General features: G+C 42.9%; 1 protein-coding gene across 1 annotated transcript in view; it reads left to right on the forward strand.

Annotated features, from left to right (window-relative positions):
- PDLIM4 (PDZ and LIM domain 4) overlaps nt 1–18,945 on the forward strand; it is a 617,535-nt gene that overhangs the window by 455,587 nt on the left and 143,003 nt on the right. The window contains exon 4 of the mRNA XM_078653108.1: nt 11,577–11,764. Coding sequence (XP_078509234.1) covers nt 11,577–11,764 — 188 coding nt within the window. The remainder of the gene's footprint in view (nt 1–11,576; nt 11,765–18,945) is intronic.

The raw sequence follows: 18,945 nt of genomic DNA on the forward strand, positions 1-18,945 counted from the left end.
GGGCCCCCCTGCAAAGTACATATAGGGGGCCCCCCACGCATCACTGCCAAGGTGCTAGGTTGCTTATGTGTGACATTTCAATGGCTGAAGTGTGCTTATGCGTGACTTTGCAGTGCCTTATGTGTGACACGTTGAGTGACACTTTATCGCAGGTCAAAGTAGCTGTGCCTGTGTAATTAGGTAGGAATGTGCTTGTTTCCTGCAAAAGGGACAAAGCCTGGTGAGTGTTGCATGTGTCCCAGTCTAAATTATAAAAAATATAAGAAAATACCCCAAGTAGCAGGCTGGCTACACAGGGATTTTGCCAGGATACAACATCTGTAGTAAGCTCTGGTGTCACCATGTGCTGAGTTCAGCCACACATACCTGCAGTAAAAGAAAACGCAGCAAGGCTGAGACTGTAACAGCTAGGGGATGGTATGACCAAGACATTACAAACACAAGGAGATGATGGACAGACACTGAAACATTTCAGACACTCACCCCCAGTCACAGATCTGGGTTGAATCCATCATCGTTCTTTAGCACACTTTGCCACCCCAGTTCGGAGCCAGCCATATGCAAATCAGTCTTAACCCTGTGTGTCATGGGAACTGTCCAGACCGAACTGCCAAGCCAGGTCTTTCCTGGACCGGAATCAAGCATCCTGGGAACGGTTTCGGGGTATCACCCATCATCCGCTAGGTTAGCTTGAATCCAGTGACAAAATGAGCAAGGGACCCACGTCTGGGCATACCCTGCCGGCTGAGGGCAAACAAAGCAAACACAAGGAGATGATGGACGGAGCACTGAACATTTTCAGGGTAACACCCCTCATCAGCCAGGCTAGCTTGAATCCAGTGGCAAAGTGAGCAAAGGACCCACGTCTCGGCATACCCATCCCATTCGGGGTGACAAATACAAAAAGAACAATTGATGGACAGAATACAGAAACAATGTCAGACGTGGGTCCCATGCTCTCCATGCCACTGGAGTCAAGCTATCCTGGCTGAAGGGGGGTGAAACCCCGAAACTGGTCCTAGGTTGCTTGTTTCCAGTCCTAGGAATCCACCCACTGTCATCTCTCATTCACAAACAAACTGGTTGTGTTAATAATGACATTTTTTTTTCAGGCAATTAAGTTAAATATATAAGGGTAGCACTATAACTGCCTTTCCACTTTCTGCCTCCTTTCCCACCACATACTGGAAGTCATCCACCACCATCCATATCTGGGCTCCCCATCCTCTCTCTCCTCCAGCGAGTCTGTATCTTCATGCCCAGTGTGTCAGCCATTCAGACCTGGTGCTTTGGTGAGGAGTCAGTGCTTTTGTCACATGAACAAAGTAAATAAACTCTTGAATCTTGCCTCTACAAAGTTGATTGGGGAGACCGAGCCAAAGGGACAGAAAAAAAACAGAAGCACTCCATGAAGGACTACAAATCCTAGTGTGTGAGTGAATTCTATGTTTGATTATTTTTCTATCATTTCTTGTTGCCTCAACGAACACATTAAACAAAATGGTAACCAAAATCTAGCAATAATTGGGGTACATTGGTCCAATCACAGGCTTTTGCCCCAGTGCCACAGCACCTGCTGCACTGATTATCGATGGGCCTGCTCCTTCCTGCAGAATCCAATGATACTGGCCTATGGCCTAGTTGTGTGCGATACAAGTGATATTTGGCAACACCAAGAGAACCCTCATCCCGTGATTTCGGAAACCTTAACCCCTCCTGCCCAGATATCGGATAATTCCTGTCCATTTCATTGGCGCTCTTTTTGACTCGCCCTCATATGCAATAAATAAATTGAAGTTTCATTAAAACAACTAGGAGTTTCCCTCAAAACTAGAAAGCCCAGAAGGGTTTGTTGTATGTTTGTGACATGGGTTATTACATCAATGTATTTTGTGGTTTCCCTCTCTGCCACAGCCACAGAACTTTACAGAATGTATTTTACACACGTCACGGTTACAGAGCAGTCCTGGATGTTATCGGCTTGATGAGGATGAGTAGGAGAGACAGCCCCGCTGACATCTGAGCCTGTTTATTGTACATTTGATAAAAAATATCCACAAAAGGCACGCACGGTCCTGCATCACCACAGTCCTCCCTACCCCACAAACACCCATTGGAGTTTACAGATACAACATGCAGAATCTTTGTGTTTTCCCAAAGGCACTGACTCCATTGGTTGTTCTGCAAGGGCTGGGTGACCTGTGTTCATCTGACAGCCTTTCCAGATTTTTAAGGCTCATAGTCTATTTTAGGGGCAGATACAGAACCTTTAACTTTTCACTGAACACAATTCATTGGCCATCCTATGAATATTTGCCAGCTACCTTTTACAGGAACCTTTCACATATGAAAATAAAAAATGTTCAATAAAAAAAAGCTGTGCAATATTGTAGGGGGTGGCTGTTTTGAATTGGGGTGGGAAGCTGTGAAGTATTTCCTTTGCAAATTTCTCAATTCCTGAGAAAACTATCATTATTACCAATTGTAGTTGTATGTTGGTTTTCAAGTTAAAATAAGACATTTGTCAACCAATTAAGTTGCTTAATGGAAAATTAATCTACATGCAATGCACCTTCATTTTTAGTTCTAACTACTGCTTTGAAAGAAATGTTTCCGTTTTGTGGGTAAAATGACACAAACGTTAATGAAACAAGAACCTCCTAATTGGGCAAGTAGGCCAATAATCTGAATCTACGGAGACTTTGCTCATGTAATAAAAAATGCGCTACCCGTGCTTTGATGTGCCTGAATAAAATATCAGGAAATTCTGATATCCAATACTGTCAGTATACAAGAGAATTTCGTTTCAGGCTTTGGCTTACTTGAAATTTTACAGTGTTCTGCTGCTGATTTTCAGCAGAGCCCACTGTGCAGATGCTCTGGGAGCTGCGATGGCTGACCTGCCTAGTTCCTGCTGCTGCAATCTGGGTGTTCAGTCCAGGCTGCCAACATGTGCCCTATGCTCAGAGTTCAACCAACCCTGGAGAAAGGGCTGAGCAGAGTTCTGGGCGCAGCGCTTACCTTCTCACTTAAGAGCTGGCTCTCAACATGCTGCTGATGCTGAGACAGCCGTCCCTGCATCTGGTACACGTGGTCGCCCGGGTGTGGCAGTGACACTGCTGTTAAGTTTCTGGGCTCTCAAGGCACCACCCATTACATCCTGTTCCGTCAGACAGCACGATTCAATCACAGCAGCACAGGGGTCCCGGATTCAAACAAGATGTGACAAAAGGCATGATAGAAATAAAATTGTAACAATCCGGGCCCAGAGAAGAATTCCATGGCAAACATAGTAATCTGTCTCTGGGCCGGCTTGTACACCCCTGGAAACATTTAAATGTGTAAACAGACGAGCTGTGAATGCGCACTTGCCGGAATGACTCTTCAAAGCTCCTTTACAAAGGGACAGGGGCACAAATGCGTGATTATCTTTTTTATTGCAGTGATTCGGGACGTGACTTCAAATGCCTTAGGCATGATGCTTGGCAGGGCTGGCCCACGCTGCCTACCCAGTCTGGTGCTCTTGGGCCTTCCCGTGCACAGTGCTGAAGGGGGCCCCCCTCGAGCTCGCCCCCCCCCCCCCCGCACTGCATGGGCTGCGGGGGTTATTGTTACGTCCCTGACCACTTTCAGATGTCACCAGGCGCCCCTGGCAATGCAGTGTAACAACCCTTGCCCCTACTTACAAGTTAACCGAGCGTCAGAGCGTGTTGCTGCCTGCAGCCCTTCTGTCTTCAAGCCTGCAACAGAGAAGTCCGACGACGAGGTCAGGTCAGCCAGCAAATCAACCAGAGCACTGGCTACAGGCAGCTGATGTGAGAACTAAATCATTCCTGGAGCCTCAGGGGTGCTGAGCCACACAAAGAGTTCAAAAGGGCAGTGGCAGGGGGGCGAGTGGCCTCTGACGTCACCTTATGCTGTGACTATCGGATCATTGGCGGCTCACAGACAGGTAACTGGAGAGGCGCCAGGTCAAGTGCAGGGCCATTGATCCGATAGTCACAGCATAAGGTGACGTCAGAGGCCACTCGCCCCCCTGCCACTGCCCTTTTGAACTCTCTCAGCGCTGATGGCCTGCCAATCTCCCTCTCAGGAGGTAGAGGGGAAATTTGTTTGACCCCGCGTCCCCCCACCCTTGTCCCCTGTGTCCCCCCCACTCCAAAATCTGGGGGGGATATGTCCCCCGCGTCCCCCACAGTTCCTACGCCCATGCCTTTTGCCATTAGCCGGAAAGCCCTTTCTGCATCTGATTTTAGGTTTTCTGTCAATCGATTACATATGATTGTCCATTTGTGTTTGATTGGTTAGTTGGCATTTGTTAAATGTCTATCTTGGCAATGGTTTGTTATAACAATGTGAACTTAGCGTGAGTTTGATCCAGGTACCGGTCTTTGTGCGTGGTTTGTGTATGGTTGGGTGTGCCAAAGGACTTTGCCCTTTTTTATTGCGCTGGGTGGTCAGTTAGCCATTACCTGAGCACTGCGGATAGATTACTAGACATTTTTACCAGCCCAGGTACATTGCTGTGATATGATGCTACACTGGCGAGGTGTTTGTTTTAGCTAATGTATATGAATAGTTTTCTAACATATGTGGGAACTCTCTGTTGAACTGGCAACACTTAACTATATGGCTTAGGTGCCATGCTGTGCACATGAGTGTGCCAGGGCTATGTCCAGTGTTCTGTTTGTGAACGGCAAAGCATCCGTGTAATTGGAAAGTTGCTGTGCAGTGGGCGATGTTTCGTGGAAATTGCTGTAGGAAATGTGTTTATAGGTATTAATAGCCAATTTTCATTTGGTATTTTTGTTCTAAGTTAACCTCTGTCTGTGTGCCTGTTCATGTGTGTATTTGTGTCCACAGGTGTGTGTGTGTGTCTGTGTATTTGTATGCACGTGTGTCTAAGGTGTTAGGGTGAGAGGCTCTGTTTAACTTACTATTGAAGATTTGTACGCTCATTGTGGAATCCACGTATTTATTTAATATTTGTATGTAGAATTTCTCTGTGGGCTGGTTGGTGCAGGAGGAAGAATTTGAAATGTTTTTGGGAACATTATTATAGACATGATGTGTTATTTAAATTGAGGCTGCTCACTTACCAGAACATGAGGGGAACATCTGAAGCTGGAATTTTCTACAATTCCTAGGTATGTGGCCTAACCAGAGGTGTTAGGGACGGCAGCATACAGTTTTACAGTTCTTAAGAAAATGTTTGTAGTGTGCGCTCAAAAGTAATTCATTATGTACATTGGAGATTAGATGGATCCAATGTAAATGTTTATTGGGTCCAACCATTCGTGATTTATCAAGAATACATACATTGAACCAGCTTTCAATTTGCTGTTATAAGTAACTATTATTTAAATACTTTGTTACCCGTCCGTCATATATATGGAATCGACAGATCAAAAAGAGATATAGTGTCGTTAAATTTAGACTGTTATATTTTTATTATTCTCAAACAAATATTGCTTGGTTATATATTGTTACGTTATGTTAAGTGCACAGTTCTCATTTTTAGGGTACCACTTTTCGTTTGGAATCTGGGCGTCCTCTATATAGATCTGAGATTCCTGGTGACCAGAATCACAGGGATCGTTGGCATTGTTTTAGGCCTGCATTATAATCGTTAGAGGTGAATTAAATGTGAATATGCCTGCAATTGTAGAACTTAATAATATTCCGATAAAAAATTATTAATTATATTGGATATTGACTTACTAGATTCTGTTGTGAATATGTGTAGAACTTTATGAGTATGAATATGTGTGTGTGTATGGGCGTGTTTGTGTGCCTGTGTGTGTCAGTGCGCAGACCACAACAAAGGATTTTTTCAGCTCTGGTAGTAAGGTTGTACGTTGTTCATTTTGCCATGGGTGTTTAGTAGAGAGGCATCTTTGCCTATTATGTGTGTTTGATACAATATTTTGTGTGAGTGAGTGTAGTATATATAACTTCCTTTGAGTGTTTGCCCTGTAGATTGGTCAGAAGAAATGCATGAACTGTGGGTGTTGCAAAATGTTGCCAAAAAGTGCCTGTTTTGCTGTGATGGGTGCGTGTGTGGGACTCAAGTAGAGCACCTAGTGGGTACCATTAGATAGTAATTTTATGTTTACTTTTAGTGTTTATTTGTTGTTAACAGCAGGAATGACCCAATATCAGTTGGGCCATGTTATGTTTGTGCCCTTGCAGAGAAGCTTATCAACTTCCCTTTAATAGGAAAGTTAATGTTTACTGAATACTTTCCCGACCTTGCCATACCATTGTATTTATAGAATATGTCAATGCGACAGTTATCACGGTCTGGGCACAACTATTACTGTGCACAATAAATTAAATGTCTCACTGATCTGTCATCTGGCTATTTTTAATGCAATTCTGTGAGAAAGTATGCAGTTTTCAAGGAGAAACGTTTATGTTGTTAGAATAAACCAACATATCCTAAATGATTGATCATTATATGACACTGGGAAAACTGCCATCTAGCTTCTGAATTCGTTTCTTTTTGTATTTGTTTCCATGTGTGTGAATGTATGTTAGTGTGTGTACATCCAAGAATATTTATATTAGTGGCTGTGAATTGTTTTGTGATATGTGCCTTAATGTACATGTTGACAGATATAATATATTCTACACATGAAACATTGCCAGGCCATTTTTGTGTATATTTGCAAATCACAAAACCCTAATATGTGCATGTAAAGCATAGAGATTTAGTAACTTGATGTGTGATTTGCAAAGATTTGCCAAGATGGCGTTATGCGATCACTTTGCAACTTTGTAGGTAACTATCACTGCATTTGTGTGAGACATCATAATATAGATTCTATATCTCGCTCAAAAGTGCAGATGCACACTCTATTATTAAGTGCCTGCATGCAAACGTCACATATGCCCCTTAGAGTCTACTAAAGGACAGGGTACCAGATCCAGAAATCTAGCGCAGAAAATGCAACAAATATGGAATATTCAGTACATGCTGCCCACTTTGTGGCAATCATTTCACTTGACCGGTAAGCCTTCACATTCAACTTAATTTTTAACACCGTCCAGACATCTACATACATGATTAATGCCCTATATTATTTTGACATTTTACTTGTCTGATCATTTCTTGGACGAAAATGTCCTTTTGCGAATAACTGTCCAAAAAGATGAAATGTCTACTGTTGAAACAATTTCAAACACTACCTACGGTAAGGAATACATTTGCTAGGAAATTACTCCGATTGAGCCAAAGTCTTTTGTCAAAAGCGTGTACTACCTGCTACCATAACATTATGCCGGCTGCTACTGCAGCAGCTTTAAGTCATGGCAAGGTGAAGAAGTTGTTGTCTGTCATAGCTGCCAAAGGACCTAATTGGGTGGAATTGTCAGTCAATCCTGCTCTTTTAGCCTTTATATTTATGCATTCTGTGTGATATAGTTTTGCTTATTATCATCGCAAGTATGGTGGATTGGCTAAAATGCCACAACTGACTGATGGAAACACATATGGCAACTGTCTGTACTTACGATAATTAGGTTGCTCAACTTAATTTAATATAGTATTACGTGTTGTTATGTTATGTTAGTGGGACTTGTTGAGTGCATTACTGCCAGGAGGCGTCTAAGCGCTGGGAGTAGGGTGCTGTTAAAGGTGGTTCCATTAAGGAACACCCTGCGGTAAAAAACAAACCAACGATGTAAATACAAGTGCGATGGTGACTTTTGTAACCATTGGTAGTCATTTGTGAGCCGACAAACAAATGTGTTTCTGAATATGAATCTTTGGATAGTATTGTTGTCGCGGACTGAGAGTGAGCTGGTAGCAATGACGAGTGGTGGATTCTGATGAGCACTTCTCACAGTGCTTAATTTGAGAGCAGGCAGGGCCCAGCAGAACTCATTTTTGAGGACTGGCACTTATATGTCCTCCACAAACCTTTATCCAGAGTAAGAGTAAGAAAAACACAAAAGGGGAAGATAAGGAGGAAGAAAAAGATGGAAAAACAATACACAGAGAAAGCAGGGATGAAATAGAGATATGAAGGTAGGCAGTGTCTGGTGGTGGATTATAGAGGCATGAGTTGAAATCAAGACAACTTCAAAAGAAGAGAGTTTCCCAGAAAACCAGAAAGGACTGGGTATTAACAGTAACAAAAAAGAACACAGAAAGGAATTTTCATTTTTGTTACTTGAAATCAAGACAACACAGTCATGATAATCTGAAAGAGACTATTAGTTATAGATTCCTTAACTTAAAATTACCCCCAGCGCTGGCCATGGCTTCTGAACAAAACTTTGAGCCTCAGCATGTATTCTTTTGTAAATTAAGCGCTGGACTCCGCTGTGGTGAGTTCATTCAGTGCTTATGGCCAGAGTTCCCCTTCCCAATCAATGCCTCAGATCCTCCTCGCTCCAGATTGTTCATTGACCCTCACTACGGATGCATGAGGCAATACTCTTTCACAAAAATAAAACAGTATAATGTATTACTTAACACAGTGCCATAACATTGGTCCTGAATGAATGAATTTTCTCTAGTGCCTAGCTGTGGACTATCATGCTCGAGTAAGTTTAAAGGTTGACAGTCGTCGGCCACTCACTTCCAAACCAATCGCCCGAAACAGGAGTCAGTCTGAAAGATAGGCTTTTAATGGATAGAACCAGACTCGCCTGGTTCCCGGTATGCACGTGACTAGCAGAGGTCTTGTTAGTGAGCTGGACAGATTCTGCATTTAAAAGTAGCACCACACAGAACTCTGGTGCCTGTGCTTCACTCCAACACACTCTTTCAGACAGAGAAAGAGAACAAGGGAACAAAAATGTCTGAAACACAGGCGCGTAGCTGTCAATGGTGCAGAAGGTGCAGTAGCACAAGGGCCCAGAGGCTTGAGGAGCCTCCTGAGCCAGATTATCATTGCACTTTATGACTCAGCCTGCAGACTAAGGGCCCATTTTTCTTGCATGGACTAGGGCGTTTTGCTCCATTGCAACACCACTGCTGAAATATAGTGTTTTAAGAAATGTAATGCTACAACTGTGGCAACCCGAACGTGCTGATATAAATAGAAACAAAGGTAAATGAAAGAACGACCACTGACTGTGTCTGTATACAGGAATTGTGGCATTTCAGAATATTTGCTCAGGGACATCAGTGGTATGGACACCAGAAAACTGAACTTGCCCTTTTCAGGTCAGTCTGGAGTGGAAGTGCACACCAACAGTAAAAGCCTACAGGCCCAACATACTCCAGCTTAGAGCAGTGTGTGGCCTGGGAGTCCCTAGGAGTGTGTTGATAGGTGACTCATTCACTGTTCAATGGCATTGCCAGAGGTTGCAAGGGAACAGCTAGGGGTCACAGCTGTAACTCCTGAAACAACCAAATGGCATCCACAGTGCCCAAAGTTTCCTTAGAAGCCTGCTGCCAATGCTGCTAGTGCTGGGTTTGCTGAATACCACCGTGGCTTAGCCTTGTTTCCATTTCTTACTACTCCACCACACATTGTATGTCTATTTATTGCTATTGCATGTGTTTTTCATCACTTCTTTTTCCATTTTCACTTATTTTCCTTTCTCTTCCTCCTTTATTCTCCCTTTTCAATCATTCTCTCTTGCTCTGGGTCAAAGTCAAATGATGCTAGCACAGTCATGGACTCCAAAAATGAGTGCTCGTTTCTGAATTCTGTCTAATATTAGGCTCTGCCAGATGTCTATTTACATATGCAGCATGCACAAATGCTGTTTATTACAATAAAGCCTGTATATTGACTTTGCAGATGTAGAAGAAAAAGTAGAAAAAATTATTGTTTTCTGTACAGAATGAATATTAAACATAAACCATTGATCAAACAATTTAGCACTATAAGAATGTAAGTCCAAAACATCAGACAGAGAACCTAGAAAAATATGTAACGGTGAAAATGGTTCAGAAAAATGAAAAATACGCATACAGTATTTCCAAACTGAGTTCCAAAAGTTAAGAACTGATAGGCAATCAAATAAGAGGTGTTTAAGTGTGCCTGGGTGAGAGGAACATGACCAACAAAGGGGTGAGGAGGATGGGGAGAATTTTGTAATGCTTACAGGGGTAAAAAGAGCTCTATGGTACAGAAAAAAAAGTGATTGAGTAATACGGGCCGAAACTGAAGTCTTAAACAGTTTGGACCATAACCGATCCCAAATATCAACAGATAACGAGAAAGAGAAATCAGTTTCCCAAGCAACTTCATTAACAGTTTTAGGTCTAAGACCAACATTCTCTAATAACATTTTATAAATCAGAGCAGCTTTGGGTATTTGTTGAGTAAACATAGGGTATAGAGGGGTGGAAGGAGTAAGGGAAGGAAGGATATCAAACGTAGGGAGGGTAGAGAGGTGAGACATAATGGCATTGGTAATGATGTCAAATTCATTTCGATACTGTACAGATAGATCAAACTTAGTTTGCATTACATCAAATGAAATAATGGTTGAATCTGAAAAAAATTGGTAGACAAACATAATATCCTTTTCTTTCCAATACTTGAAGTAGAAAGATTTACCCTTGTACTTAAGATATTTGTTATACAAAGTAATCTTATCTTGCTGGAAAGATAACTCTAAACTGTCTGTGCAGACATGGTGGAATTTTGTGTGTGATGAGCATAGAATTGCTATTGCTTCTTCTTCATCTGTCTCCTTAAAAATCAAGTCTGATCTTACCTGGCTACCTTTCTCCAACTTCTTATCCTCTCCTCCCCCCCCTTAACCCTCCTTCCTTCCTTTCTTTTCCTTTCTTCCTCTTTTTCTCTTTCCTTCTTTTTCTTCTTTCTTTTTCTCTACGGTTTTCTTCAATTACATGATTTTACTACCCCGTTTCTTTCTTCTTTATATCTCCAAATATCTTTCATGATTATCTCCTATTGACTTTGCGTTATCTCATGTTGTTATATTATGATGTGTCATTTCTCTTATGCTCAATAAAACTTTATTAAACTGAAAAAAAAAAAAAAACATAAACCATTGAATGTGATAAATGAGTGTGATGATTAATAAGTGTTGTAAAATAGTCCTGCATACATTTAATCGTGAACTTCCAAGAAGGCGGATTAATACACCAAATATCCAGTAGCATTAGGTGAGAAAGCAACACTGCTCTGGGTGAAGTACAAGTACACTTTATGTATGTTTTAAAGATTTGGTAATAATAGAGCTTCCAGACAGCTGCTCTGTCACACAGACCTATAATCCCTCTGGTAATACTGTGGTTAGAAAGAAAACTTTAGATTGATCACATTTTGCAAAAATAGTCACTTTATAAGAGAGAGAAAGAGAATAACTGTGAATATCAATAACAATGTCAATAAGGCCAATACTTTTTCCAGACCTCCGATACAACGTTTGAACCAAGCAAATCATGTAAATCATATTTTTTACTTGGTACTTGTAAGTGTTCTATATCCTAATATAAGGTGTACATTTGTCTGGTGAAACCAATTCCAGAATTAAATGAGCGTCATACAATCTTCTTTAGACTTCCAAGCAGTAGAACTCTAGCTGTTACTCACTAAGTGAAACCTAACTGTGACCATGCCTGCTTTTCTACTTTGTAGGAGAACGCGCCTGCTGGGAATGGTCACCACACAAGGTCAATGCCGGTTTCTCCTGGAGGAAGCCCAAGTGACAGCAGAGCAATGCTAAACTCACCATATAATAATCCATCCAGGATCTACATGAACAACAACTCGGACGCTAACTTAACAACACAAGTGAGCGGGCTTCACATCTCTCCTCCGCAAAGGTATGCCGCGGTTTCAACGTGGTTAATGTTCGCTGTTATAACCAAGATATCTCAACATGATGTAATTATGTAGAAACAAGTAGCTATCTAAACCTTCTCTGTTAACATTTGAAAGAATTGATTGATAGAACCAGTCACCAGAATTAATTTGTTTTACGTACTTCCTACTAGGGGCAGCTATGTACTCTGTAGTAGCACTAAAATGTGTAGGAATGTATTAAAAAAACTCAGGAGTGAACTGACAAGTGGTAGAGGTTCTTTCGTTGTTCGTTCGTTGCGCCCACTGCATCACGTTTTGGGATGTAGTGTACTCAACGAAATTCATTTTATTTATTTAAATGTTTACTTACCTGTAAAACTTTGTAATCCATACATTACTGCCCCCCACTCTGTCCCTTCCCCTCCCCACGTCACTGCCCTGCATTTACTCCCACTGCCAGCCGCGGCTGAAGAAAGGGAAAACACACAAATGGAAAAGACTGAGGAAGATAAAAACGGAAAAAATTACATGAAAGGAGAGTAGGAACCTGCAAGAGTTAGATAAATGGACAGAGAGTGTCTGGTAGTGGATTAAAGAGGCATGAGGTGGGTTTAAGAATACCAGCCTTAGTATTAGGTGTGCCGACATTTAAACGCACCGGCCGCAGGCTTCATAATCGGCACTCTTTCTTTACAAATTACGTACTGTGCACAGCTCTTTACCTTTCACATTTTTAGAAGGGCCTCTCTTCTGATATTAAAATGCTTGCCCTAGTTTACCTTTTTCATCACAGCTAGATTTTCTAAATTGAAACAAGCTCATATTGCCGATCTTATTGAGTAACTTGCAATGAATTTTCTTAAAAGGAGATTGCACTCTTACTTACCATTCTAATAACAAAAAAACATTCAGCACACGTAAATCTGTGGTGGAATGGAATGACGATGGACAAATTAAGAGAATAACAGATTGCTTTAAGAACCTATGCATGTTATGCAAGGGACACATTGCGCTATAAAATCAACAAATATAATAAATACTTCAAACCTATAAATGAACAACATCCAGAGGCCATATTACCGAAAGTGCCTCGGGGTACAACGGGTGTGGGCACCCACTTTTTGCACCCCTTGCCTTGGAGACCTTTGTGATACAGATGAAGCTGGAGCACATGCACGCTGGTGCTGTGCTAAAGCGGCATTCCCTCATTTCCATGAGGTCGTGGCTCCAATTGAGTGAAACACTTTGCTTTTGCACCCGTGCCGAAATATGAATACAAGCACAAAGGCAAGGGGACCATTGTCTGATGGCCACAAAGTGGTGGCACATAGTCAGTGTGCGCCCTGAGGGCACCCCTTTTCAGGGGGAAATGTGGTCCCATTTATCTGTCAGGCATTTATTTATTTTATTTATTTATTTTCGAAACTTCTAGAGCGCGAACAAATACCACGAATGGTGTCTCGGCGCTGGGCAGACAGAGAGGCACTTCCTGTGTATTTATTGAGTGAATAACCAAGTCTTCACTTGCTTTCTAAAAAGCAACAGTGAAGAGCTGTTTTTTATATGATGGGGTAAGGAGTTCCAGAGCCTCGAGGCAGCCACCAAGAAACGTCTATCTCCCCAAGTGACTGTTCTCACTCGTTGAATGCATAGGGATGCGGAAGAGGCAGATCTTAACGCTCTCTTGGGAACATACGTCTGCAGTGATTCCCTAAAGAATTCGGGTCCTTGGCTATTCAGTGCCTTGTATGTAATACACAAAGCCTTGAATTTTGTTCTTTTTTTTACTGGGAGCCAGTGCAGTTGATAAACGACGGATGAGATAGGCGCAAATTTGGGGGTTTTGGTCAAAATTCGTGCAGCGGCGTTCTGCACCATTTGTAATTTTTTAAAGACCTGCTCTCGAGCATTCAGCAGAAGCCCATTACAGTAGTCCACCTTGGATAACACCAAGGAGGACATCAGGGTTTTCCCTGCAGACAGGGGAAGGTAAGGTAGTAGCTTTTTCACTTTCCGTAGCGTAAAAAAGGAAGAGGAAACTACTGCATTGGCGTGATTGGTGAAACTTAGTTTGTTGTCAAACAGCACTCCTAAGTTTCTGACCTTTGAGACTGGGGTGGGTGGATTGCCCATTTCGGGTGGCCACCAGATCGGCGACCAAGATGGTTTTAGGTCTCCAAACACCATTACCTCGGTCTTATCGGTGTTTAATTTTAGACAATTACTGTCCATCCAATGACTGATGGCTCTTATGCCTGTCTGAAAGTTGGCTGCCACTTCGATCCCATTTTTGTGCACTGCCAACACCAACTGAGTGTCGTCAGCGTACGAAGTCACTCCCATTCCATAGGTTTTGATGACCCTCGCCAAGTCCGACACATAGATGTTAAAAAGTGTCGGACTCAGCGAGGATCCCTGGGGGACTCCGCAAGGCAGCACAAACGTAGGTGAATAGAAGTTCCCCATCTTTACTGACTGTTCTCTGTTAGCCAGGAAAGAGGCCAGAAGCTCCGCAGCCTTGCCCTTTATGCCCATGGCTGTGACACGGTCGATCAAGATGTTATGATCGACCGTGTCAAAGGCCGCTGAGAGATCAAGCAAGATCAGAACAGCCGAACCACCCTGGTCCATGATCTGTCTGATCTCTTCAGAAGCCTTAATGAGCGCCGTCTCCGTTCTGTGTCCTCTCCTAAACCCAAACTGAGTGTTATCTAACAAGTTGTTATGATCAATGTAGCTAGCCAGCTGCTTGTTTATCACTTTTTCAAGTATTTTAGATGGATAAGGAAGGGCTGCTATAGGGCGATAACTTTTTAATTCCAAGGTGTTAAGAGTGGGTTTCTTTAGAAGTGGCTTTATTGTGGCAGTTTTCCAACTTTGAGGATAAATTCCTGATTCACAGATGGTACTGCAGATGTTCTCCAGGATAGGGGCTACCACATCAGATGTTAGCTTGATGATGGTCGATGGGCAAGGATCCAGTGGGGAGCCTGACTTAGTTGTTTTAATGAGATCTTTTATTTCCGATAGTGATGGAGGGAGAAATTCATTCAGAGAGGAGAATGTGAATTGTACGTTCTTGATGTTATCTGATGGTTCCCGTGTCATGCCATTGTTAAATTTATCAAAGATTTCTGTGACCTTGGTCCTGAAAAAGTCAGCCATTTGATCACAGAAGTCTTGGGTGGTCTCAGTGGTATTGGCTGCTGGTATGGTTGTTAGTGTAGCCACTACCTGGTATAGTTGCTTACTGGAGTTCTTTGCTTTTTCAATCTGTTCACAAAAATATTTACTTTTTTCCAGTCTTAGCATCTTCCTATAGCCTGATAGCGCTTGTTTGTATCTTTCTTTATCATTGTTATCATACTTAACCCGCCAGCGCCTTTCTAAATTGCAGCATTTCTGTCTTTCTATTCTTAGCAGTTCAGAGAACCAAGGGGCTGATGGTGTTGCGCGATTTAACCGCACTCTCTTTAGAGGCGCTACTTGATTAAAGGTGTCTGTGAGCCATTGGTTGTAATTGTTTGCTGCTAGTTGAGGGTCTGACACTTTGGATGGTTTAGTATTTTCTAGATTCTCGGCTAGTATATTCATATCTATGTTTTTCCATTCTCTGCTGGGCCTCTGTTGCTTTTTTGCCGAGAGTTGATTTTTGTGTTTCTTGACACAGGTGTAGAAAATCACCACTGCATGATCTGACCATACAATAGGAATAACAATGGGGGGGGTAATGGCCGGGTTATTAGTAAATAGTCCGTCAAGAACGTGACCTGCTTTGTGCGTGGGTGAGGTAACTAACTGATTTAGGCCAACGGCCTTGAAATCCTCAATCAGGCTCAAAGTATCTTTGTCTAATATGTTTTCTAAATGAAAGTTAAAATCTCCAAGTATTGTGAAGTCAGAGACTTCTGGCACTGTTTCTAATAAAGTGCTAATGGATTGGAGAAAAGGCGTTCGGGCCGCTGGGGGACGATAGAGTAGAACTCCATTAAACATTTGGGTGGGGGAAAGCGTGATGAAAAAGGATAATGTTTCAGCAGGAATGGTATCTGAAGTTCCGGTTTTTACTCCCCCAAACATCCCCCAAACAGGCGGGGGCACTCACTCACTATTTTTTGGCAAGATCTCTCCCTAGTGGAATGAAATGGTTTCCAAGATCTATCCCTGGTGGAATGAAAAGATTTCCAAGATCTGTCCCTGGTGGAATGAAATGGTTTCCAAGATCTATCCCTGGTGGAATTAAAGGGTTTCCAAGATCTATCCCTGGTGGAATGAAATGGTTTCCAAGATCTATACCTGGTGGAATGAAAGGGTTTCCAAGATCTATCCCTGTTGGAATTAAAGGGTTTCCAAGATCTATCCCTGGTGGAATGAAAGGGTTTCCAAGATCTGTCCCTGGTGGAATGAAAGGGTTTCCAGTAACAAAATGATTTTTGCCTGCCCTTAACTCCCGCAGCCCCAGATAAGAATTCACTTCAGAAAGTCATGCTATAGGCTCCCTGTTTAGGAAGAACATTAGATTTAAAGCCACTCTCCACTGGTTGGCACCATGTTGGCTGTGTTGCCATTGCAGTGTTGTGAACATGGAGAGACCTTCACAAAGTATGCCATGCTGTACCTTTATGTGTTAATTTAGGATAAGAAGCGGACATTGAAAAGCTCTGTAGACTGCCTACCAGAAACATGCACCCCATTGTGTGAGTAATAAGGTACAAATGATGCCAGAAGCAAATCCTCTGCTGAAAGGAGATAGTACTCGGGCTGCCGCAACGTGGTCCCCGGACTGGCCGTTCCGGGCATCAGGAGTTTCCCCGAAAGGCTGGAAGGTTGTGGGCCGGATTTGGAGCTGTGGCCCGGATTTGTTGATGGGAGATCAGTTTTGCAAGCAGGGTTGCAATATCCAGCCCCCAGTAACAATGACACCTTCTAAATATCACTCATGAAATAAGTGCGTGTATGACCCTTTGCAGCAGCAAGCATCCGGCTCTGATCCATCCGTAAAGCAAAGTCATTGTGTTGTCAGGGGGCATCGAATGAGCAGCCCCTAAAGGGACCCGGCCATATGCCAGCCCTATGCCAGGAAAGGCTTTTCTCGGCATGGAGAAGGGCGGGTCCTGCCTGTAAGGTCAGAGAGCCCAGGAGGAAAGCACCGACCCGGCTCGGTCCAGGCTTTACGAGAAAGGGAGGAAGTGGCGGTCATTTCTGGCCTGCGAGGATGCCGAATGTTTATGGCATGTGGTTGATGATCATTTGACATAATGTTCTATTGATTGCATGAAACTGCTGCTAATTACATTCCCCCCGAAGCCATAGGAAATGGCGCGGCGCAGAGGCAAGTCCCAGTGCCTTAAGTAAATACTGGTTTTGTAATTAGACAGAGTTGCAGAAAAAGCAACGTCTGCATTTGTTTTCAGGCCCTGGGGCAGTACAGCGTCAGTTTCAACAACAAGAAACTGTATACCTGTTTCTGTTCGAGTTTTCTGTCAGCCATCAGAATAGCAAAACATCTTTCCTGGTAATGATGTTTTCATAATACCTGGCCTCGTTTCCCTTCCCACTTTGAAATTAGAAAATATGATTCACGCAGCTGAGTTTTTAAAGCTTCAAAGGGTTTTAAAAAAACAGGGACCTGTGGAAAACGTGCAGAACCCTCTTGTGCTGGGAGGTCTAAGGACTCTGGCGACACTCCACCTGCTTAGGAACATGTAGGCTTCTTTGACAAAACGGCTCGTATTTTCCTATAAAAATCATAACATTAATTTACAGAGGAGCCACATTCCAAATATTCTTGGGGGGGAGGGGAGGGTGGGCTGGATTGTAGAATCGTTGAACCCCTGATACTTCACCTGAAACAACATTACCGGAAGTGATGTTATATGTGGGACTGAGGAAGGCCCTTGGGCAGATAGTGCAGGTGTCACGAAAGTCACGGCGTATTATATCAAAGATTCATAAACACCACTTACACTCAGCTATTCACAGTTAAAAGTAACACCTTGTCTCTCAACATGTACATAATATCGAGGAATGCAGAAAACAAGCACATGAGCGTAATGGAAATAAACATCTCAAGATCCACGATTGGCTTCCATATCAAAATTCCAGCAATCTCTTTCAAATGTCCGTCCAATGTACCCTTAACTTCTCCTCTCTTTAGCTGCACAAGTGTGTTGAAGTCACCGAGTACTTATCGGTCCTAATCTGTGATGGTAAAAGCACGGATGTTGGAAAGGTCTAACAGACTCTACCATCAACCCATTTCCAAGGCCCGGGGCAGCTGAGAGCCACAACATAATGGATTTTTAGGATTTTAAAATCAGTACGTGTTGGAAATGGCCATCTTTTCCATGGTATTCACCTGGACCTTTTGCCTTCACTACCCTATTTTTGCTGAACCCGTTATCTGCATAGGTAACCCCAAAAGCAAAGCCACCCAGAAACACATGAGCCAAAATAATCCGCGATCCTAAGTCAATATATATAACGCTTAAGGATGCCAAGAGCAAGGCCACAAAGGTTAAGAGTCTCCGGGTCCCACTAATGGCCTACAATGAATTTAACAATTGTTATGTAGCAAGTCAGCTGAGGGGGGAGCAGGCATGGATATAACTAATCCCAAAGTCCAAGTTATGTCCAGGGAGGACTTCTAACAGTGATATTCCCAGAATGTAAAGGGCTAGAAGGATGATTCAAAGAGTTTGGCTATCAGGGCGATTGGCTACATCCAGTGGCAAACAATGCTATGGTCTAAGCTGATGAAAGAAAACGAAGTTGTCCTGGTTGGTCTGGAAACCCGACCAGCTGAGTTACAACAGGACTAGTGGTGATGATGTAGGCTCCCCAACTCCTAGTCCTGGATTGCTCATTGGATGGCCCTCAATCTTCTTGATACACAGATGGTCTGGGTGAATACAGGCCTGCTGGGATACATGTACTTTGTGGCTCCTGGGTGTTTCACCACAGATACAGCTCCTCCACTCAAACGTCAATTGGCTGGGCACTACTTCTGGCTCTTACTGGTCAGGATGCTGCTCCTCTCCACATTGGGCGTTACAACTTTATATTTTAAAGGACACAAGAGCATGAACTATTTCCATACTTTAAACCGGGTCCTGGCATTGATGGGCTACAGCAGTACACCGATTTCTTTCCCGAACAAATACCTCCCTTGGCAAATGTAGAATCTGTTTTAACGTCCTTA

This window comes from Lissotriton helveticus, chromosome 7, assembly GCF_964261635.1.
Source record: "Lissotriton helveticus chromosome 7, aLisHel1.1, whole genome shotgun sequence".
NCBI lineage: Eukaryota > Metazoa > Chordata > Amphibia > Caudata > Salamandridae > Lissotriton > Lissotriton helveticus.